Source organism: Neomonachus schauinslandi, chromosome 7, assembly GCF_002201575.2.
Source record: "Neomonachus schauinslandi chromosome 7, ASM220157v2, whole genome shotgun sequence".
Taxonomy (NCBI): Eukaryota; Metazoa; Chordata; class Mammalia; order Carnivora; family Phocidae; genus Neomonachus; species Neomonachus schauinslandi.
The window spans coordinates 23561556-23585409 of NC_058409.1; the positions used below are offsets into that span (position 1 = coordinate 23561556).

A 23854-nucleotide genomic window follows, 5' to 3' on the forward strand; every position below is an offset into this window, starting at 1 on the left:
TTAGAGAAATACAAAATTTTTCCCCCAAAATGAAGTTGGGAAATCTGAAGCAAGAGAGATTTTTCTATTAACACATATTGTTTTATTTCTCCTTTATTAAGAAATTCAGCAGACTTAAACAGAGGAATAGATAAATGTACCTACAGTATATTTAGCACCAACTGTTTACTTTTCTCAGCACACCTGCTGTAACCTATTTATTGGCCCAAGTGTGATGCTTTTCACACAGATCAGGAAGGCCAGAAGACACATGAAGATCTTTAAAGTGAGAAAAAGAAGAAATGCTTAAGCTGTCCATGATCAATCATATCTAACTACAGTGAGGTATAAATAGAATCAATATAAGTTTTAAATTATTTGCTTATGTTACATTGTCCAAAATCCTTTTGGAAACAAAAGACAACTATGAAATTTTGGTTGAGTGGAAAGACAATGGGAAGCGGCTTCATCTTCTTCAGATGTGAAGCTACTACTTGCCTTATTTAAAATAGTATGAATATCTAATTCAGGTAATGATTTTCTCTTTTAATTAGTCAAACATATTAAATATAAAAAATTAATGCTATATAGATGTGGCCTTGGACATTTTTAGAATTTGTTTTTTCAGAACTGCCTTTAAAAGTTAATATGCACTGAACTAGCACATATACTAAAAGTCAGATTTATAAGTAGAGGGTCTGCAGAAAGAATATACCAAAGGAATATGTAAAAATTGGATAAATGCATCAAATGAAGGTGTGATCCACTTTTGCCAAGACTGAAATATAAGTGTATAATCACTGATGCAGATTCATCCAGTAGGCCTGTGTGATAATGCATTTTTTTTTTTAAACCAATAGCATTTATTTACAGCTTGGAGTTGCTCCAGCAGAGAGGAACTTCAGGACTATGAGCACTACCCCCATGTCTGCTTGCGGAGTCCTGTCTCTACAGAAGATGACACTTGCCTAGGGACGGTTCCTTCTGCAGATGCACAGTCTGTAGCTTGGAACTTAACTGCTGTCCATGCTGGGCTTTAATTATATGTGATTGTCGGCACTCAGGTGCAAGAAGTATCTAAACACATAATGCAAGAAAGGAGGTTTCCATGGTTAAGCTTAGAAGCATGTAAAGATTTTATGAATGGAATTATGCCCTATGAGATATTTATCTATGATGGACTTAAAAAGTCTTCTAGGGGTATTTTGAAGAGGTTCTTCAAAATTAGGTTGTAGAAAACCTATTTTCTTTGGAAATAACATTCCCTCCTCCCCTTATTCAGGATTATAGCCATATTGGGTTTCCCAGGCCTGGCATGGACATATTGAGAATGGAAGGCCTGAAGAACCCAGCAAGGAACATAGGTACATTAATCGCTGCCTATCCTGAGAAATAATTCTGGGTTTCTTTTCCCAAGTCTCCCCCAAAGGTCCATTCATCACAGACATCTTTTAAAATACATGTGTAAGAAGTCCATGGATATACACATATTATCCTTGAAGTCGCTATACATTTTTTTCTAGATAGTTCCTGAATATTTTAATGAGTTTAATAAATGAGAAAATGTATTGAGAGATCTTCGTAAAATGTTATATAAATATAACACTTGTTTCAAGAATATCTGAACTTGCATTTTTCATGAATAAAAGTAAAAAATGAGTGGGAAAACTTGTTCACATCAGTAAAAATTGTCATGTATAAAGACTCTGAACTTACGTAGAATGTGCATTATGTCTTGTTTTAGCATGATTCTGTACACATAGTTTTAATTTTTAAGTCTGATTTAACTGTGATTTTGACAATCAGTTATTGAATGAGGTAGTCCACATTGCCTAGATATTTGCTATATCTGGTTACTATTCCACAAATAATTAAGTACAGTATATCAGTTATATTTTTCCTTTATGTTTAATAGTTCTGTGAACATTGAGAATATATTACTTTTAGTGGTACACAGTCCTTGAGAAAAGTCTTGATTTTTACATTGCCATCTGTGATATTTTTAGCAGCTTGTTACAATATCATTTTAATAAAAATAAAGTGTACTCAGTGATGATAGAGAAAATATTGTTAAAGACCTCTTGGGACAGGAAAAGGCTCAATCATAAGGTCACGTGCTTATTCATTTTCGGCTGCATCATTCTGATTCATTACTTTCAAGAATAACTATAGTATTGCTACACAGTCCATTATACTGAGAAGAACTTTCCTTGAACTTCACATGGAGATTGAGTAAAGCTCTTCTATTTGTTTTTTGAAGTACTCTCTCAGCTCAGGTCTCTTAGCCTTTAGTGTTGGTGTCAGCAAGCCATTCTGAACTGAGAACATGTCAGAGTGGATGTGAATGGCTTTAACCTAAAAACCAAATGCAGAATACGTCTTTATCAGGAATATAACATAGCATTTACAGCACACATGATAAAAGTAAACAGGCATATAAGAATAGATATATTGATACAGAAACACTATGCTCATTTAAAAGTCAAATTTATATTAATAAACATTTCAGCCTATTTAACATGTCTGCAAGCCACCTTTTCCCCTTCCTATTTCTTCATTTGGCCAATCAACAGAAATGAACTGGCTGCTTATTCTGTGCCAGGCACTGAGGACGCAGAGAAGAATCATGAGTGCCCTTGCCCACAGGGGGTGCCCACTGGCATCCAGCAGAGCAGACATAGAGCGATTGTCAGCCAGTGTGGTCCGCACAGAGTGACAGGTGCTGAATGCAGTATGGTAGGGGAGAAGGAGGAGCGGGAGGGGGAAGCCTTCCCAAATTAGGTGAGTGTTAAAGAACAAGTGAGAGTTAACCAGCAAAGGAGGAGAGGTGGGTGGTGGAGGGCATTCTAGGCAGAGGCAACCCCAAGAACAAAGCTATGGGAGTGAGAAAGGAAATCCAAGGGGTATCTGGTTGTAGTTACATGAAGTAGGAGGGAAATGGGGTAAGGGATGGAGCCAAAGTGGTCGATGTGACCATTGATAGAGGAGCTCCAACTTCAGGCTGAGGTCAGTAGGAAGGCTGTGGAAGTTCTTATTCAGGGCAGTGACATGGCTGAATACACATTTTAGAAAGATGTGTCCAAGAGAAATGTGAAAACTTTTTTTGAGAACATTAAGATAAGAAACAGGGAAACCAATCGGAAGGATCTGGCCAATCCATGGGAGACGAGATAAGGACCTACCTACACTTAGAGCAGTGGCAGAGACCGATACAAGTAAGCAGTTCTAAGAACCATTCAGTAGTAAAGAGGGAGGCAGCCTCCAGGACTCCCGGTCTCTGATTTGGAATGGACACATGGATGGTGTTGCAATTCATAGGAGGAATATAAAGTCTTGGGGGGACATGATAAGTCTACATTAAAAAAAAAAAAAAAAGTCCTGCCATGGCTTCTATCACATCTACTGGGAGGAGGCATGGAGGGATCAGGTGTACTGTTGCACACTTCCTATTTCTATGAGACAGATCCTAGGCCCCCTCATGCAAAGTACCTCTACAAAATGCGGAAATGAGAACCAGAGATAGCTGAATTAACTAGGAGGGCCTGGGCAGATTCCTCCCACGTGGGGCTCCATCTGAAAGGGTCACTGACAATCCCATGAGAAGTTTATGACCTGGGTTTGAGTTTAATCTTTCAGTGATACTGCTTCCGAGAAATTGTGTCCTGACTGACAGCTGGGTCTAAATTAAATGATTTTATTGAGATAATAGACCCAAATCATTAAATAGCAAACAGGGTTATGAATTGCTGCAACAGACTTTTTAATAACAATTTTTTATTACACTTCTGAAAAATAAAACTCTCATGGACTTGAGGCACAGAGACACAATGTGACTACAAATACCATTTGCTAAACATTCGTGTCATTTGTCCTTACATGCATATTATTCAAAGTCCAAAATGCAATTTTGAAACTGAAACAACAAACCCTTTCTCAGAATCTTCTGGCAGAAAAGCCCGGGTAGCACCAGTAAGAAGTGCACCAAATCCTAACTACTCCCTAGGTATGTACAGTTGACCCTTGAACAACAACGGGGTTAGGGGAGCAATTGAAAATTTGTGTGTAGGGGTGCCTGGGTGGCTCAGTCGTTAAGCATCTGCCTTCGGCTCAGGTCATGTTCCCAGGGTGCTGGGATCGAGCCCTGCATCGGGCTCCCCACTCTGCGGGAAGCCTGCTTCTCCCACTCCCCCTGCTTGTGTCCCCTCTCTCGCTGTGTCTCTCTCTGTCAAATAAATAAATAAAATCTTTAAAAAAAAAATTCGTGTGTAACTTTTGACTCTCCCTGAACTTAACTACTAATAGCCTGCTATTAACTGGAAGCTTTACCAATAACATAAATAGTTGATAATCAACACATATTTTGCATGTTATACATATTATATACTGTATTCTTACAATAAAGTAAGCTAGAGAAAAGAAAATGTTAGAAAGAAAATCATAAAGAAAAAAAGAACATCATAAGGAAGAGAAAATACATTTACAGTACTATACTATATTTATTGGAAGAAAAAAAAAGTCATGTCTAAGTGGACTCCTCCATTTCAAACTTGTGTTGTTCAATGGTCAACTGTCATGGACATTTAGAAAATTAACTCAAAATATACATGTTAAATACACATATACATTCATCTGTTGTTTTGTGTAATTGATATTTATTGAGCAACTCCTTTGTATCAGGTATGTGTCAGGCATTAGGGATACAAAGAATAACAAGACAGAGTCCCTGCCCACCTGGATTTATAATCTAATGACAGATGCTGCTATATGACCTTGTAGTGACAATATGATATTGCTACTATAGGGACAAGCACAGAGAAGGTCACCTTTCTCAGGCAGAATCAGTTGCTTTGCCAATACCCACTCCTGACTTTTTCCCTGCTGGGATTTGGTTTGGGGCCAAAATGTTCCATGCCAACCATGACAATCATCTTCCCTGATTTCCCAGCCACCCCTGCAGCTAGAGGACAGTCATGAGATCTATTTTTGGCTAGTGAGAAGGGAAAGTTTTTGCCTTCATAATAAAAGGTTCAGACATATCTATCTCCACCCACTCTCCTTTTTTCCTTCCTTGATTATGGACAATGTCCAAAGTTGTAGTGGCCAACTTGTGATAAGCCAACATACTAAGAATGGAGAGTGGAAAGACAGGTAGAGACTAGGCCTTTGAGGACCTGTATCTTCCTTGGACTGCCTATCCTTATGTGAGAAAAAACACAAAAACACACCCAAGTGTTTAAGACACTGCGGCTTTTCTGTTAGAGCTGAATGCATTTCTGACAGCACCCACCCCAGGCTTGGGGAGGGTTCATTGAAAAGAGATGCCTGAGTTGACTCTGAAGGATGAGTCAGCTGTAGCCCAGTGAAGACAGCAAGGGGAAGGAGGAGTGGCTCCTAAATGGCCCAAGGAGAGGAGGGTGCTCTAGGTAGAAGTACCATGTGCCAAAGCACATTTGAGACATTCCATGTGTAGGCTGAGCATATGGCACAGATGGAGAAGAAAGCGATGGGACTGGAGACACACACCGGGGCCAAGTTATAAAGGATTAATATGCCAAAGCAGGGAGTTTGGACATGATTCTTTCAACAGCTTTTAAGCAGTGAGAGACAGAATGGCTCTTTGGAAAAACTACTGTGCTAAGGATGGACTGAAGTGAGGTTAAAGTGGAAACTGCAAGACCAGCCAAGAGACAAGACTGAGGGTGACTTGGGCTATAAAACTTGGCTCTGGAGATAGAAATTGATTTGGGGGATAGAAAGGATAGGACTTACAATTTGCTTGGGTAAGTGGTAGAGAAAGAGAGATAATAAGAAGAGCTCTAGGTTTCTGCTTGAACAGAAAAACTGGAGGAGTGAGAAGATTCTTCGGAGGAGGGAAGATCAAGTATTTGTGTTAAAGTCTGAAATGCTTCCGAGACAACCAAGTGGTTAACACTGGATATATTGGTATCAGTATGCAGGACAGAGCAGCAGCCTGGGCTTGAGACAGAGGAGCGACTTGGCGAGTAGAAAGGAACTGGAGTGTGGGTTACAAGAGCCAGGAGGACAAGAATGAGAGGTCACTTTGTCAGATGCTACTGTCATATAAGAACCGTTCATAAACTCAATGGACACAATCAGGAAATGATTTATTTCAAAAATCAATTTATGTACCCCCTCACACCCATTAGGATGGCTATTATCCAAAAAAAAAGAAAATAACAAGCATTGGTGAGGATGTGGAGGAATTTGAACCCTTGGGCACTGCTGATGGGAACGTAAAATGATGCAGTCACTGTGGAAAACAGTGTGGCAGTTCCTCAAAGAATTAAAAATAGAACTACCATATGACCCAGCAATTGCACTTCTGGGTCTATACCCAAAAGAACTGAAAGCAAGATCTGGAAAAGACACTTGTACATCCATGTTCATAGCAGCATTGTTCATAATAGCCAAGACATGGAAGCAATCCAAATGTCCACTGACAGATGGATAAGCAAAATGTGGAATATTACTCGTTCTAAAAGGGAAGGAAGTTCTGACATGTGCTATAACATGGATGAAACTTGAGAACATTAGGCTAAATGAAATAAGCCAGTCACAAAAAGATAAATACGGTATGATTACACTGATATGAAGCACTTAGAGTAATCAAAGTCACAGAGACAGAGAGTAAAATGGTGGTTGCCAGAGGCTGGGGTTGGGGGGGTGGTTGGGAGTTATTGTTTAATGGGGACAGAGTTTCACGTTTACAAGATGAGAAGAGTTATGGGATGGATGGTGGTGATGACTGCACAACATTACAAATACATCTAATACTACTAGACTGTGCACTTAAAAATGGTTAAGATGATAAATTTTATGTTATGTGTATATTACCACAATAAGAAAAAATGGGGAAAAAATCAGTGTATGCAAAGAGTTGCAAAATGTTCAGTACGTCAGTGATTGTTTTCAAAACCTCTGATGTTAACAGTCTTGTGTCCTGTGAGGTGGGCTTTTTGAGACAGCAAAGAACTCTTTGCTCTGAAAACTCTTCATTATTCAGATCGGAAACTCATTATACAAAGAAGACTCCTAAAACAGCTCTACTTCCAACTTCCTAAAAATCCATAAAGAAAAATTCTAACAAATCCTGGCATTTTTAAACCCATGCTTGTAATTTAAAAATGTGAAAGTTTTCAAATGAGCACAGCATTAATAAATCAGATTCACTTTGTCTCTTAGACATTTGTTCAAATGAAGGGTTCACTTTCGCTATAAAAAGGACAGCATTTTAAGGATTCGAGTGTGTGGAGGAGAGGTGAGGAGGGAACGTTAAGCTAAAACTAGAGCTAGCATTATAGTTAGCTGCCTCAACTTTACTTCACACACAAAGGATTTCTACTTGGATATCTGATATAAATTGATGGAAATCTGAGGTTCTTGGCTAAAAAGGGGTATTGTCAAATTTTCAAAATTAGTTAAGTTTCTTGTAAAAAATGTTTTGCTTGAAAACTCCTTCAGTGTTCTTGATATTCAAATAAGCAAGGCTATGGTAAGGAATAGGGCTGCCATTTTTTTGTACCCTCTGGAATATGCTTTTTTTTCTTAATTTGTTTTTATTAAACATAAACTATTCTAGGGGACCCAAAAGTCACTGGAAACAGGTCCCAAGGGAGACATTCTCAGACACAGCACACTGAGAAGGAGGGGTTCTGCAGGGGTCACTGCTGGGGGTGCTGGGGTGGTGGAGGCACGTGTAGATGGGGGGGAAGGGATGAGGTTGTGGAGAAGCAGAGGTGTGTGGAGGTGGGGTGGAGGAGGGATGAAGTGACATGGTTGCGTTGGGGGGTTGGGGGGAGAGAGGCTCTGGTTCCAGCCCCAACCCCACCAGCGCAGCACCGCTCCGATGTTGGGTGCAAGCTCGACTTTTCAGATAAGATGCCATCTAAGCTCTGCTGCTTAAAGAAGTTTGGAAATCACCACTTGACAACAAAACTAATTAGCTTAAAGAAAACATGAACATAATCTGAGTCAAACTTAATCTTAGATACTGTGAATTAACTTAGTAACTCACGTTTACGGTCATAAAATGAAAAGCTGAAAATTGACAGTGCTAATTTCCCTAACTTTTTTTTTTTTTTTTCTAAAGCTCTCTTCTGATAGAAATGGTACCACATAAAGACTTTTGGTAAGGGCAAATGACCTCGCCAACCTTCTTCTGTAAATGCAATTAGTGATATAATTGTAAAAGGAGAAGCAAATGCCATGATATCGTATCTGCTGCCTGGGTTTCAGCTCATCTGAGCTCCTCCCAGCCTGTGGAGCACACAATGTAACTGGGACGAGAGTGTGTGTTCAGTACAGAGGCTTGGGGTGAGCACCTTTGCAAATCTAGCGGTGGTACTTTATTGTTACAAACAATAAAGTACAGGGAAGATGAATTTCATAGGGAGAGCTATGGAACGCTATTTAGATGCTCAGCAGACTACAGAAGAAAACGTTATGATCTTAGGAACAAAGGACTGAACCAACAGGTAGATTTCACAGCGAGCCTAAAGGCTGACGGGGGCATCTGCAGTTCACTGTGGCTCACCACCAAATAGTCTCTGCTTGAGGAGAGGGAGTGGCACTAAATACAGCCTTGCAGGAAGCCAAGGCATATGGCGCCCAGCTCATCAGTCTGACCTACAGCTCTGGGTCTGTTTGAATTCTTCCATGAAAATACCTATACAAACCGCCTGAGTGACTAAAAGTCCAGTCAGTAAGTGGGGAAAAAAAAAATGGGTCAAACCAGTTCTTTAACTAATACTGACCTTAACTATGGGTCCCAAACTTAGAGGTTTTTTTTTTTTTTTTAGAAGTAAACCAATGTTAAAACCAATTTTCATTTTCGATAATTTCATATTTTCTAATAAAACCAAACTGTTGATTTGTGGGGTGGAAAAAAAAAAGGAATGAAAATCTTTATTCTCCCTTTAGGCCTAACACAACGTGAGACTCGCTTTCCAATTTGTGATAAGCAAGAAAATTTTTTTTAAGATTTATCCCTTTATTTGAGAGAGAGAGTGTGTGCAGGCACGCACACACCCATGAGCGGGGGGGGCGGGGGTTCCTTCTTATAAAGGAAGAGGAAGGGGGAGAGAATCCCCAACCAGACTCCTGCTGAGCGCGGGGCTTGATCCCAGGACCCTGAGATCATAACCTGGGCCTCTCAACTGACTGAGCCACCCAGGTGCCCCAAGAAGCAAAATTTTTGTTAAGGAAGGAAATGCTAAATGTTAGCTTCCTTTCTGAAACTACACTCTTGCCACTGAATAGTGATTCCATAGGGTTTTTTTTTTTTAGTTTAGAAATACTGTAACATTTAAATATTGTATTGGATTAAAATACCTAAAAAATTTCAATTTATGCCAACTCATTAAAGCATAAAACTTTTCATAATTCTGAAGAAACATGGTATTCTAAGTTTTCAATGGTATTACTGAATGAAACACATAATATTGCTTAGAGATAATAAACAGAGTGAATAATTTAGGACTGAAGAGATAAAGTAAAAACAAAACCCACTGTAATTAGACAAATGCTCAATTCATTTCTTTTTTTTTTTTTTCCACGTCTGATTTAAAGGCCAGTTGGTTAGGTAAGTATTCATTTCCATGACAGGAAACACAACATATTTTAGTGAGAGATTCACATCAGAATTTTAAAAATCTATCAAGTGTCAAAGGTCACTTGGTATTGTCTATACAAACTAATAAGACATATAAATGCCAAGAAAATGGGTAAATCATGGCTAAGTATGCTCAAAAACTTCCCAGGTATCTACACATTTTAATTATTGATAGAGTTATTTTAAATGCTTCCTATCTATTCATTAAAATATATCTTCCAAAAATCTCCATAAATTAATAATGATTGGCCTTGTTCTAGGAAATTGTTTCTGGAAATTAAATCACATTAATTTTTTCATCTAGTTCAAATGTTAATTCAGATCAACCCTGCCCAGTGAGCCTGAACTCCTAAAGCTTTTGGTGAATGATTTAAACCTTAGGCTTGGATATCTATTTGTGTTTGCGTGGTTTTCAAAATAATTAGTGTTAAGCCTTAACTGATGACTCATTTTTGAGGAAAAGGGAAAAGGGCAAGCTGACAATGGACTGTGGATTAACTTAAATAATTTATATTGATCTTCGGAACACGAGTGGGAGCACACCCTCCTCAGGCATGAGGCCTGGTTTTTGCTCTCTTGTGCTCAGCTGAGGGCACACACTGCTTGTTGTGGAGGATGCACAGACCAACAAAGAGGAAAATGAGAACAGAGAAAATGAAGAGGTGACACGCTTGGCAATAAAACTCAGGCCTTTGGGATGCCCGCATGACTTCCCTGTATTTGAGGTTACCACGGTGAGGGCCGATTATTAGAGCAGAAACTGCTTAAGGGGTATGGGAAGACAAGACTACCTCTCCTCTCAGTAAAGGTCTAATTTGAGCAATGGTTAACACCTGAAACTTTACCAAAGGTCCGCTTTTCAGCGTAATCTTTTTGCGTAGCACCTAAATGCTAAGATTCTCCGTGTCCTGGGGCAGGTCAATGCATCCCGAACCCAGCAGGGGGAGTGCCAGCCTCAGGAATCACAAGGTAGTGGCAGGAACTAACCTGCTTAAGCAAAGCACCCAGAGCCCCTAGTTCCCCATTCAGAGGAACACACAGGCCCAGAACAAATGGGTCTCGGACCACCCATTTGTGGTCCCTGCTCTACATCATCATATGATCCACTCACACAGCTCCTCTTAATGGAAGGACAATGAAGTCAGTCCTAAAAGAAATTTAAATAATGATGCCAGAAATGAACTTTCATTCAGAAAGATAAATATAACTTGCCTGAAGGCCTCTGATTTTATAATTTTTTTAAATGAAAATTTTATTCATCCAAGCCTTTTTTTGCCGTAGATGCTGACAGATGAGGGTAAAGTAGTGTTTCTCAAACTAGATTAATAGAAAGATCTATTTCAAAAGAAAACAATTCTGAAACTATGTTTAGATTTCATCAGTTTGAAACTTAAGAAATTAAAGTCTGACTCTGTGGAAGTGCTTTCTCAATCGCAAATACTTGCTATAAGAGTTTTACATTTGAAACTGGTTTTAAAATGTTTTCACGTCATCAAAATGAACACACAAAATTTAAAATTCTTAAAAACCCTGCAGATCCCTAACACTAACACTATATTTGGGAACGCTAGTGGAGAAACACAATTTTATTAAAAATGATTATGTTAAAGACACGCTGGAAAATTTTTAAAAATCGGAGCATTTCTATGTCTCTACTTGAAGAATTTTTCTTTTTGAATTTTTGACCGAAGAGGACGTATAAAGGACGTAGGTAAGTAGGACCAAGGGTGCTTCTGAACTCAGTTACAGTAAGAACTTGCAAAGATAAGAGTCTGAGAGGACCGCTTGCTGTGTCACCTCCCAACACATTCTGTGTTTCCTCCTCTTTGTGGTAGACACTCTGGGCTGACAGATCACTGACCCCGAGGAGCACGATCTTTCCGATGTCCTAGCAAGTCAGCTCGCCTGCTGTAGCCAAGAAGACAGTCCCCATAAAAATAAAAATAAGAGAGGACTATGGTCTTGAGTACTGTAGGCAGCCTGGAGACAGGCCAACCATGCGCACACACGCTCTGCCTGTGACAGCTAGGGTAATATTTCAGATTTATGAACGTCTGTGATTACAAGAACAACAAGCATGGTCTCACTCGACGTACAACCTATTTAGCGCAGAACGCAGGCTGCTGCAGAGTCGGCTTGGAAGCCTGCAGGGGTCTGTTAGCACACAGCCCGTCCGACGGCCAGAGCATGCGGGGGGTGGAGAATCTAGGTCAGGGTCACCTTGGGTGAGTGTAATTTTCAGCACTGCATGAAGGGTTGTAACAAGTATGGGGAAGGGAATATTTACCTGTTCAAACGAATGGAGTCCACTCTGTTTTCCTAACCTCACCATATCTTCCAAAATGGCTTTTTTCAGCTCCTGAATGGGACCATAGAGGAAAAATGACAAGGCAAAAACACATTTCAAAATAGAGGTAGAGGAAACAGTGAGTCTTGAGCAAAGTACAACTGGTGGTTGGGCCAACCCCCACCCCACCCTCACCTCCACCCCCTCCCTGGGGCTGACACTCCCAGGCAGCACACATTCACCACCTCTCCTGAGGCAAGCGAGTGCCAGGCATGAACAAAGGAGTGACCACGAGCAGGCTAAGGGACCACTCCATTTTTTTTTTTTAAGATTTTATTTATTTATTTGAGAGAGGGAGAGAGAGCATGAGAAGGGGGAGGGTCAGAGGGAGAAGCAGACTCCCTCTGATGCGGGACTCGATCCTGGGACTCTAGGATCATGACCTGAGCCGAAGGCAGTGGCCGAACCAACCCAGCCACCCAGGCGCCCGGGACCACTCCATTTTTTAAAGTGGCTCTTTGGTCAGCCCGGTGAGTCCCAGGGACGCTGTCACCCCCAGAAGAGCCCAGGACCCAGAGGGAGTGCTCAGGTCCATGGGTGCTGCTGAAAAATGGACCATGTGCCTGGATGAGGTGATGCTGAGCCAGAGCACAGAGATCTCTTCCATAGGACCCTACACATGCCTGAGTGGCTAAATCTCTAAGCAGGAAGGTGTTATTTTTTTCTCAACTCCCTGACTGTCTAAGTCCAGTATGTACAAAAGCCACCTCACGTTTGGAAAGAGCAAGGCCAGCGAGTCAGAAGGCCTATACTCACACCTGACAGTGCTGTTAACCAGCTGTGTCAGCTGTGTGGCCTTGGGTCAGCCACCTCCCTCTCTGGACTTGACTGCAAGCTGCAGGACAGCAGGGCTGGACGAGCTTTCTGTGACGTCTCCCACCAACAGTTCAATAGTTAGTTTATCAAACTTTCTAAGAAGAAATCTGCATTCCTTCAACAACAATAACAAAAAGATGAACCTCTGGTTTAGGATTTCTACCACTTATAAAATAAAGTTAGAGGGGCGCCTGGGTGGCTCAGCCGTTTAGCGTCTGCCTTCGGCTCAGGTCATGATCCCGGAGTCCTGGGATCGAGCCCCGCATCGGGCTCCTTGCTCGGCGGGGAAGCCCGCTTCTCCCTCTCCCACTCCCCCTGCTTGTGTTCCCTCTCTCGCTGTCTCTCTCTCTCTGTCAAAAAATAAATAAAAATCTAAAAAAAAAAAAAAAAAAAAAAAAATTTAAAATAAAGTTAGAAACGTCCCTGCATATTCAAATTCCACTGCTTTACTGTGTTTCTGCCCTCCCATTACCCAGTAGCATCAGGAGGTCCAGCAACCAAGGTACAGACCTTATTTGCACAGAGCTCTTCATATGACCCTTCAATTCCTCTCTTCTGGGCCCAAGAGGGCATGACTTCAGGGTCAGGCACGACAACACCCACCAAAAAGGCCTGCAATCCCAACCAAAGGAAAACGCAGTCAAGACAAAAGCTTTTAAAGTGGTTATTTGTGGTCCAGCATTAAAAATAACCTCCTGCTATTCTGATCCCATCCTTTTCTAAAAATAAGTATATGCTTATGTTACGAAACATTCCCACCAATATAGCACACATTCTTAACTGTTTATTTTCTGATATAGTTCCTTAACTTTGTAAAAAAAATTAATGAAGTGTAAGCTTAAGGAGATTAAGAATCAGTACCGTTTGATTCTCATGCCAATCCTAAAGGAGGACACCTTTAAGATGCCAGCCAAACAATTCTACGAACCCAAACACATATATTTCTCAAGGTTTCCTAGACCATTTTGAAATTGTTTTATTAATATGGTCCCCATTCATGAAGAGCTCCGTTTTAAGTTTTTAAAGCATTTTCTTTAATAATATTTGCTTAATGAATGCAATGACAGCACAGAATATATTCACAGTGATCTTTCCGACTTCAAGTCTAAATGATGTTGAAAGCAGAATAAATATAAATCCTCTCCAATAATTGAATCTTAACTACGTTAACATTAGCTGAATACATTAGCTCAATACATATATATATTATTAGCTCAATACATTAGTTATATATATATAGAGAGAGCTATGTTATCATCAGTACCATTATTTGCAATATTGTACCCATTTATCTGTAGAGTTCATTTGCATATTTCAAAATCTAAAGAGCATAAATCCTATATCCCTCTTGGAAGTAGATGGAACATAAGTTAAAAGTAGTGGGAATGTTCATTACCACTATTTCAAGCAACTTTTTCACCTAATTGCAATTTATCAAACTATAAGCCAGTAAGATTTCTCCTTTAAAAGGAATTTTCTCTCACGATTTCATATACAGAAGAATACTGGTGTCTCATTGGAAATCAATGTTTACCACTATGATCGAATACCAAATACTGAGGAAATTATTCCCCAATAACCCTAGATTTTTCAGCAGGCCCAGTATGCGTGGGAGGGCTGCAGCACAGGAGACTCACCTTTAAACTGTCCCCATGGACATAGATTTGTGCCACAGGCTCACTCCGGATGTAGATGTTCTCAATCTTCTCGGGTGCAACATATTCTCCCTGAGCAAGTTTAAATATGTGCTTCTTCCGATCAATAATTTTAAGAGTCCCTGCCTGTGGAGTTGAACAAAGCTTCAGGAAAAGATAGCATTCTTGAGCCTAAGCCCCTCACTCGTCAGTGCCATAGCCCCTCCCCCCTGCCCCGTCCCCCCCCCCCCACACACACACACCCCACCTGGATCTGCTCCTCCGCCTGAGGCCTCTGCTCTTACACAGCCCCTGTGTGGTCAGAGAGGGCCGCCATGCACCACGGGTTGATGGCTCTCAAGATCTGCTGGACCCTGAGTGCCCACTGTCCTCTCTTCCCAGCACTTACCCTGCCCTCGCCCCCCCAATCCCCACTCCCATACCTGCCACCCTCATGCCCAGCAACAGGTGTCCTCCTCCTCAGAAGGCTCGCCTACCTTCCCCTCTCACCCAGGCTGCCTCTTTTCTCACCACCATCCTCAAATTCACTCCCTTGGACAATGCTTAGGCCTCTCTGCCCAGCTATGGCCTCCACTCCCAAAGAATGGCCTCTCCATCCCCCAGCAAACAGCAGAGCTTGGCAGAGGCCCCCAGTGACTTCTCCCTGACAGACCAGATGGGATTAGGAGTCCTCACCCCTCCAGGACCTCTGCAGCAGGCAGGCTACCTCTTGGGCAGTGAGTGCTTGTGCTCCTGGCCTCTAGAACCCCTACAGACCTCGACTCCCTTTGACCTTTTTGAGTTTCTTAGGGGAATTGGTGTGTCTCTTTCCTTTGGCTCAACCCTTGAATGTTGTACTTTCTTCACCTCCACTGATAGCGTTCCTTGAAATCAGCTCCATTTATTTCTTCATTGGCCACTCCCACGTCTGCCTAAACGTCCAGCCAAACCTTTTCACTGAATTCCAGACCCAGGATCTAACACTCAGGACGCTTTAGAAACCAGACCGTTCGCCCTGCAGGATGCAACAGGCCACTCAGGAAGCCCATCATTGTCCTCCTCATGCCTATTCCAGCCCCAAGCCCCAAACTTGGAGATGGCCTTGCTGTTTGCCTCTCCTGGAACTTCTGGCCGTCAGGCTCATTGTCCTCAATCACAAATCCTTCCCACACCCACCTCCTTCACCATCAAAACCACTTCCTGACCAGACTTCTGCATACACTCTATCCCTCCTCCATCTGTTTGATTGGCCAAAGGGGAGCAAAGTCTCCGGAAAAGAAAAACGAACAGGCCCTGTTTTGTTCAAAACCCAGGCTGGACCTCAGGCGCTTCCCCTACACTGACTTCTTTGACCTTCATGGCACCCCCTGAGCGGGGCATTGTCACTTCCATTTCACAGATGATGAAAAGGAGGGTTAGAGAATTTGGTTACTTCCTCCAAAGCCACACAGCTAGAAGGCAGGGGAACCAGGATTTCAGTTAGGTCTTTCTGGATGAGAAGTTTGTACCTTTTCCTTAATCTACCTAATACTCTTTCAAAACATTAATAATTAAAAAAAAATGGACACCACCAGACCACCTACCAGCTGTCTTGGGCTCTTAGTGTATGCGCAGCACTAGGTCTCCACGTGAATTAGTTCACTTGCTTCTCCCAACCGCCTGCAAGCTGGGTGGTTGCACCCAACTTAGAGGGAGGGAATCAGTACCAGATCCAAGGTTCTATGGAACTTCAAGGTTTCTCCAATTTTGAGGCCCTCCCTCTTTAAGAAAAATAATATAAAATGAAGTGCAGAGGCTTGGCGGGGGGCCCATGCCAGTGAGGGGCTCCGAGCCAAGGCTTCCTTAGCCGAGGGGACAATCTGCCCTCTGACGGCCTGCAGGCCCTGCTGCTCCCCCAGCCTCTCTCCTCCACACCTGGGGGGCCTCAGGGAGAACCACTGACCTCACACCTCTCTGTCTCTCTCCTTAGCATGTGCTCTCGCTCCTGCCCTGACCATCCTCCCCACCCTCTCCTCTCCCCTCCGAACATGGCTCACATCCTAAGATCCAGTAGGCGCCTGTCATCCTCTGCCTCTCTCCAGGCAAGTGTGGTGGCCTTCCACTTATGCCCATCACATTGCACATCACATTGACATCTCTTCCCTGAGCAGAGTCCCTGGCCCAGGGCACACACCAGGGCTGCATCTGTGTCTGCTACGGGAATGAGGGCTTCTCCAGGAAGGACACAGATTCAAGCAGGGGCGAATCTGCGCACCAGCCCACAGGACCACTGGAAGGCTCAGCATCATTCACATGCCCAACCAGACTCTACATTTCAGAACGTCCACCCCAAACCTTAGCAACTTCACAAAGACACAGGGGAGGTTCCTGGGGTGGGCTGCATCAGGCAAGGGGCTCTCGGTTCCAGCAACAAAGCCGTTTTCTGGTCATAGTTTTTATCTAAGCATATCCTGTGTGCCTGGCATTGTGCCAACTGCTTTACAGGTATAACTTTATTAAGTTTATTCTTCAAAACCACCGTAGAGGTAATCAGTGTTATTAGCCCCATTTTACAAATGACAGAGAGAGGCACAATAACTGGGTCTGGTTAAAAGTTGGGGGCCACAGCCAAAGAGTATCATGTAGCCTTACTCTCTTATTCCACAAGAAAGTCAACCAGGAGCCCCAGAGATGGATGAGGCTTTGGGCAAGGTCTCAGCAACTGCTAGCAGAGCCAAGGAACTCAGACACCCTCCCACCTGGCTGCAAGCTTCTCCCACTGCTCAGTGCTACCTCTCAGCGAGGGGCCAGGGTCTGTGGGTCCCTAGGCCCTGCCTTTCTCAGACCTCCCGGAGCTATGAGCTTCCTGCCCTTCGTACTCCACCCATCAGACCCCACAGCACCAGTAGATCTCTGTTGGGAAAGGGATTAAGTAAGGAGAGGTCTCAAACTCCAGCTCTGCCCTCCCATAAAGATCTCTATCACCTTTATCAGGAGGATGGACAAGAAAGCTCTGGGGGCTTTCTTGTCCATCCTAGGGAGGAAGAACCTCCCTATCCCCACCCGCCTCGCAGTTGTTCCTGAATGGCTAATTATCAGGGAAGATGTGGAGAAGAATTCTGCCTCAGAAATGAGTCGGATTATACACCCTCCCAACTTGAGAATGCAGGGAGGAGCCGCGGCTGCAAACGTACGCACCGGCAGCCACTTCCCAATGTCCCCAGTGTGAAGCCAGCCGTCACTGTCCAGGGCTTCCTTTGTTCTGTTTGGATCTTTCAAGTAACCTTTGAACACATTTGGTCCTCTCACGCATATCTGTAGGGACAAACACGGGGTTTCTGTCAGCCCACAGCATGAGGAATCCCGACGCGGGGCTGTTACAAGGCGTGTGTAGGAGAAGGCATCCTATCCCTCCAGAAATACGCTGTGGAAACAGCAGGGATGGAGACAGAGCACAGGAAGGGCCACCAGCGGACTGAACAGTCTCCTGCTTCTCTCAACGAGCATCTTCTGCCCTGGCCATGTTTCCTCCCTGCCCTGGCCCCCCACCTCACCGCACCCCCAGGCTCCTGCTTTGTGACACTGGATGGGGTCTCCTCAGGTATTGATGGCTGGCTGATTCCACCAGAGATGCTTGAGCCCCCTGCGTCATGACAGGGCAGTGTGCCCATTGACTCCCACGGAGTGAGCAAGTACAGGCCAGCTCTATGCCCCTCTTCTGGCCTAGCTGCAAGGGTCCTGCTTCTGCTGGGACACATACCTAGTAGCAGGCCATGTCAGTTAGAGAAAAAATGGATTTTTTTTTTTAAGTTTACGAATTTCTTTTTTTTTTTTTAAGATTTATTTATTTGAGAGAGAGAGCATGAGCAGGGGGAGGGGGAGACAGAGAGGGAGGAGAGAATCTCTAGCAGACTCCCCACTGAGTGCAGAGCCTGATTCGGGGCTCAATCCCACGACCCTGAGATCATGACCTGGATGCTTAACTGACTGAGCCACCCAGGTGCCGCAAAAGTTTGGGAATTTAAAATCTTGAAAATCTTCAAATTTCAAATCTTTCCATCAGTCACCAGACTGTTGGCTAATGTGCATAGTAACCCTCTAGAAATCTTTTCAAAATTTAGATTCTGATGAGCCCTGAGAGTCTCCATGTCTTACAGACACCCAGGGGATGCTGATGCTTCTAGTCCACATACTACACACTTAGAGTAACAAAGGAATAGACCAGCCCAGTCCCATTCTTGGAGGCTGGTTGCTTCGTAAGCAGGAGAAGAAATGCTGAATTCAATGGAGTCAAGTTAATCGGTAATTTAAAGTGACTTTACAGGGAGGGTGAAAGGAAAACAATTCCATTTTTTATTTCTTTTACTCACTCTATGTGGCATCCAGAGACATAAATAGCTAAGGTCCTAAATTTACCTCTCCCTCTCCTTTGCAGGTCCAATAGTTCAGTTCCTCGACATCGATGAGCTTGATATGATTGCAGGGCAGAGGTGCCCCTACATGCCCTAGAACACCAAAGCAATATGGCATTTGTCAGTGTCTAGATCAGTTTCAGCACTGAAGGTGCTCTGGGCCATGTAAAAATCCCTCCGCTGTCAAAGTGGGGGATTATGGAAGGAGAGCAATATACCTTTAGATGGGCATTTGTCACAGGCAAGCACTGATGATTAAAAAAAGTTCTGGGGAAAAGACAGGCCAACCTCTGCTGGGTCTTTGTTTTACATCTGATTCTTACAAAAGCTAAAGAGACACACCTGGCCCAGTACCAACCTGCACAGGGTCTGTAGGGGCGGTTCCTACCCACACCAACCATACCATCAGGATTTTTCCAATAGGGCCTATGTTAAACATTTTCCCCCATTGTCAGACCCTTGGTTTTGGATCATAAAATACCATCGTCATTACTTTTCCATCAGTCACCAGACTGTTGGCTACTGTGCATAGTAACCATCTAGAAATCTTTTCAAAATTTAGATTCTGATGAGCCCTGAGAGTCTCCATGTCTTACAGACACCCAGGGGATGCTGATGCTTCTAGTCCAACATACTACACACTTAGAGTAACAAAGGAATAGAAGACAAGGATGAGATAACTCGTCCCTGAAAAATAAGACTTCAAATGTTCTTGCTCATATATACCCCAACTGCACAATTACATCTAAGTCATTTTTCTAGTAATTATGGTTGTTAGCACAATTCACTGGCAAGGGGTGGAGGGTTTTTGAGCAGGTGCTGGCCAAGGTCCTGAAAGAACAGTGAGACCCGTAGATGAAAACTGAGGTTGTGACGCTCCCATTTCTCTTTTAAATAAGAGGCTGCCGACTTTGACAATATTGGACAAAGATATCTATCCTCTCATACTCAACAGGCTTGGCAAGTTTTTGTGGTAAGGATGACCTAAAAAGGCAAAATCTCAAAAATCTTACATAGGAAAATGTAGAGGATGATATTAAGAGGGAAGAGAGTGTCCAGAAAGAAGGGGATCTGTGTGAGTGATCAGTAAATATGATGGCAGCCATAAGAAAAATGTTACTGATCCAGGGCTTTGGAAGACAGTCCTTGTAGTAAATTTTCCAGGGATAGAGAGAGCAATGAATCTATACACAGGATAGGCTTTATTCAGCTAGAGTCTGAAGAGATAAAACTCAAACAAAAATGCTTCTGTCCTTGACATGGTCAAATATGATTCCAATATGGAATCCACCTATTATGTTTCTGCTGACTGCCTCAAGGTGTTCTGAAAACAGCATCGCATTGCTGTGCATACTTCTTTTCCATGTGCATCACCTGGAATTTTCTAGTGTGTAGTTGAGTAAACTTGAGCTTGAAGAGTGGCCCCAGGCTCACAGAGGAAGTTGGTATACTGAAGGATTCTTTTGCTCAGTGTTTTTTAGATTCTTCTAGTGTCTGGTCTAAATTTGGTGATAGGAAACACATGGGCTACCTACACCTTCCTCCTTGCCTTGGAAGATGAGTCTCTTCAGAATGAGGGCGTGGAAAGGAGCTGCTCCTTCCTGACGATGCTGTTGCCTTCTAGACATTAACATCATAGGAGACCCCAGGTCCCAAAGGGTCTCAGAAATGGTTTAAGAAATAGTGCTCACTATGAACTTGCCCTTCTTTCCTAAATCATATCCAATTCACAGCCTGCTTCCTTCATTCTAAAATAGGTTCTAACCTATAAAACCTAACATACCGACATTTACTGATATTAAAAGCATTTTTCCCCTTGGAACTATATCTATATTCTGTGATCTACTGCTTCTTCTTCTTTTTTTAATATATGACTTTTAGTTATCTATAAAAGAAATGGGAAAATACAAAATATATTTGGAAATCACAAAAATATGTAGCAAAGAGAACAATATCCATTGTGCCACAACCCAGACATAACCACCATCAGTGTTTTTCTTATTTTTCTGTTACTTTTTCCCTAAGTGCCCCTGTAAATTTGCTTTCCATAAAGAAGTTTTAGATCAGCAGTGCCCCATGAATCATTCCCACATCTCCAGCCCATCCTACCTGAGGTCCAGTCCCCGGGCGTGGTGAAGGTACATCCAGCCGTACACTCAGTTTGGCCGTAACCTTCATAAACCTTCAAATGAAAAACGAAACCATGCTGTAAGTATACATGTTCCTACAGATGACTGGCTGCCTTTTTCAGCCAGCTAACCTCCCACTGAGCATCTGGTTGTTCCATGCTGGGGACAATGAGAAGGGAGGTAGGTTACTCCAGGTGAAACTGAACACACACAACAGGTGTGACTCCTTGGCTTGGAAGTAGTGCTATTTTTACTACCGACACTTAGGAGATAAAGTTATGTGGTTTGGGGTAAAGATTTCTGACCTATTTTCAACTACTGACTCTATTTTTCATTTGGATGATAGGTATGAGAGACAAATATTTTAGAACCTACTGTACGTTTTACTTTTACTCTGTAAGATATTCCCCTCCAGAGCCCCAAGTGTTTGCAGGAATACAGCATGTGAGACAACCTGCCTTTAAGAGTGGCCACGCCATGTTGGTACAGAATAGGACAGTGAAGGGAGCACCGGCTTCTAAAGTATAAAAACTTAAGCATGTACTTTTATGAAACAGATGCGCCTACTTTACATAAAACACACGAGTCACAGCCCTGCATATATAGGAACTTAATAAATATTAATTGAATAGATAAATGAAGGAATGAGTATTTTAGGGGATGACAAAACCTATTGAATCAACTAACAAAACACCAATGGGCTCTCATCCCCCTCTCTAGTGCTCCTTTTCCAGGTGGGGAGATATTTTGCAGGACGGAGAATGCAGAGATGCTGGCACAGATGTGGTATGGGTTCTCTAGCACAACGATGACCCATATAGAGTTTAACTGACCCCTCTTCCCAAAGTGGGTACACCTGGACTTTGCAGAATGTCACAAGATCATCTTGGCTTTCACTGACTCTGAGCCTTTTTCATCCTCAGAGGAGGGAGCTTTTGTCCCACTAAAATCCTGCCCCCAGGATCTTTCTCTCTTCAGGAGAGGGTGTAGTGGGTTTCCTGCTCTGCCCCGACCACATGTCCCATTGTCCCTAGGGAATGTCGTGGAAAGGCTATACCTGGCACCCCAGAGCCGCCCGGAGGAATCCCAGCACTGTCGGTGATGCGGGGGCCGCTCCAGTGACAATCATCCGCACACACCCACCAAGACTGGCCTGTGGGAAGAGAAAGAAAACTGCCGAAGTTTGTGCTGCTGGAGATGGCGTCTAGCCCATGTGGGCCTCATCCAAGGTCGGCATTCAACAGTTGGACCCCCACCCGGCCCTAGGGAAGGGATGAAAGAGAAGGCCTGAGGCTGAAGAAGTCGCTTCTCCTTTCAAACGAAATCAACCCAATCAGCTTTGCAACTCGACCCACAGTATGGCCAACTCCTCTGTGTCTTTGGAGGTAAGTGCCATTAATCTGTGCTATGCTGTAATTTTGGCTCTTCCTTCCTTCAAATACACAGCTTTTCCCTCACTCTCCCATCATTTGCAAGCAGCCAAAACAATTACTTAGGACAATTTTTTCCCACTTCCATCATAATGGCATAGCCTTTTCTCATTTATAAATCAATACCATGCTCTGCTCTATTTACTATGCACAGCGGAGGACAACGGATTCTTTAAGCACTTTCTTTCTGTAAGTTGAGCCAAGAGAGTTTAAATATTAATTGTCTTAGCTAAAAATAGAGTAGTAAGAAAAAAATGAGTAATGCTACTAATTAGCTACACGTTCCTTGGGTAATGCAGAGCCTGAAAACTTATGTGGGGATACACAAGTGAGTAATTCATGATCGGCCCGGTCTGGGAGAGGTTGAAGGGATAGGAAATAAGAAGGGAAAGGAAGCTTCTTGGCCTCGTGGCTAGAACCTAGTGCTGCTGGAAAGCCAGCATGGCCAAGGCTACAGGGAGGGGCAAGAGAAACTTTAGGCCACAGGAGCTCCTGATGGACTGACTACCCAAGGGCAAAGTTACCCTAATGTCTGTGGAGACCAAGGGACCTACTTTCCAGGAGTCCTTCTTGCTGGTTGCCTTTTGGCAAATATCACACACATCCAGATAATAAAAATGAGTCCTTTAATTATTCTATGGTAGCTTAAGCTTTGATTTCATGAGCAAATGAGTTATTTTATAAAATTCCAGGCCACTGGAATGAGCTTCTCAAATTCTTCTATAAGGCCACTTGGGTGCCACTTGTTCCTTTTCTTACCTGAATCTTATTAAAAAAGAGTTCATCCCAGATACTATCATTCCTGATGATTCCACTCCGGACCTCAGCCTGTTTACGCTTTGCTGCAAACTCCAAGAGCCAGCGCTTTAATGGTGTGTCTGCCTGGCTGAAGATCTGAGGAACAGAAGTTGGAAGACAGCTGTTGGGCCTGTGTGTACTACCTCTAACAGACGCCCCCCCGCCCCCCGCCGGAAGAAGGCCTTTGTTCCCACAGCCTGACCAACAGAGAAGTCACACTCCATTTTTGCCTCTGCAGGAGATCAGTGGATGTGTGATACCCAGCTAAAGGTTAACCAGCGTCTGGTCACGTTGTAGGGATAGAAATTCCTGAAGAGAAAATCTCCTTAAACAGGGTTTTAGAGAATTGAAAGAAAACAGGAGAAGGAAGGTGAGGGTGAAGGAATACAAGAGAGGAGGCAACTTCTAGGACCTGGGGGAGGAGGCATGGTAAGCCCGCCTGGGGTTCCAGACCTTGTCCGCACAGCAGATACACAGCACCTCAGCCTGGTCAGAGACTCCCTATGGGGCTCACCTTGTCATACATCCGGTTCAGCAATCGAGGGACCACAGGGAAGATGGTGGGGTGCAGAGCCTTCATGTCATCTGAGAGGAGACGGATGTCTCCCTGGAAGAAGCCGACGCGCCCCCCATGGCAGTAGACAACAGACTGGAGGGAGAGGACAGGAAGGGAGGAGTCCCTCAGGGTGGTCACTCCTG

At 43.3% G+C, this 23854-nt stretch overlaps 1 protein-coding gene across 4 annotated transcripts in view; it reads right to left on the reverse strand.

The window, feature by feature from the left end:
• Positions 1 to 2179: 2179 nt before the first annotated feature.
• Positions 2180 to 23854, reverse strand: part of ACSL6 (acyl-CoA synthetase long chain family member 6) — a 41027-nt gene continuing 19352 nt past the window's right edge. For 3 of the 4 annotated variants that reach the window (XM_021702203.1, XM_021702205.1, XM_021702204.1), the window contains exons 11-20: positions 23670 to 23804; positions 23117 to 23251; positions 21985 to 22080; positions 20908 to 20980; positions 18803 to 18891; positions 17585 to 17701; positions 14411 to 14554; positions 13284 to 13385; positions 11898 to 11969; positions 2180 to 2334 (exon numbers count right to left, since the gene is read on the reverse strand). In XM_021702203.1, the coding sequence (XP_021557878.1) occupies positions 2197 to 2334; positions 11898 to 11969; positions 13284 to 13385; positions 14411 to 14554; positions 17585 to 17701; positions 18803 to 18891; positions 20908 to 20980; positions 21985 to 22080; positions 23117 to 23251; positions 23670 to 23804 (1101 nt within the window). In that variant the 3' untranslated portion in view covers positions 2180 to 2196. The remainder of the gene's footprint in view (positions 2335 to 11897; positions 11970 to 13283; positions 13386 to 14410; positions 14555 to 17584; positions 17702 to 18802; positions 18892 to 20907; positions 20981 to 21984; positions 22081 to 23116; positions 23252 to 23669; positions 23805 to 23854) is intronic. The other variant, XM_021702202.1, reaches the window with a different exon arrangement.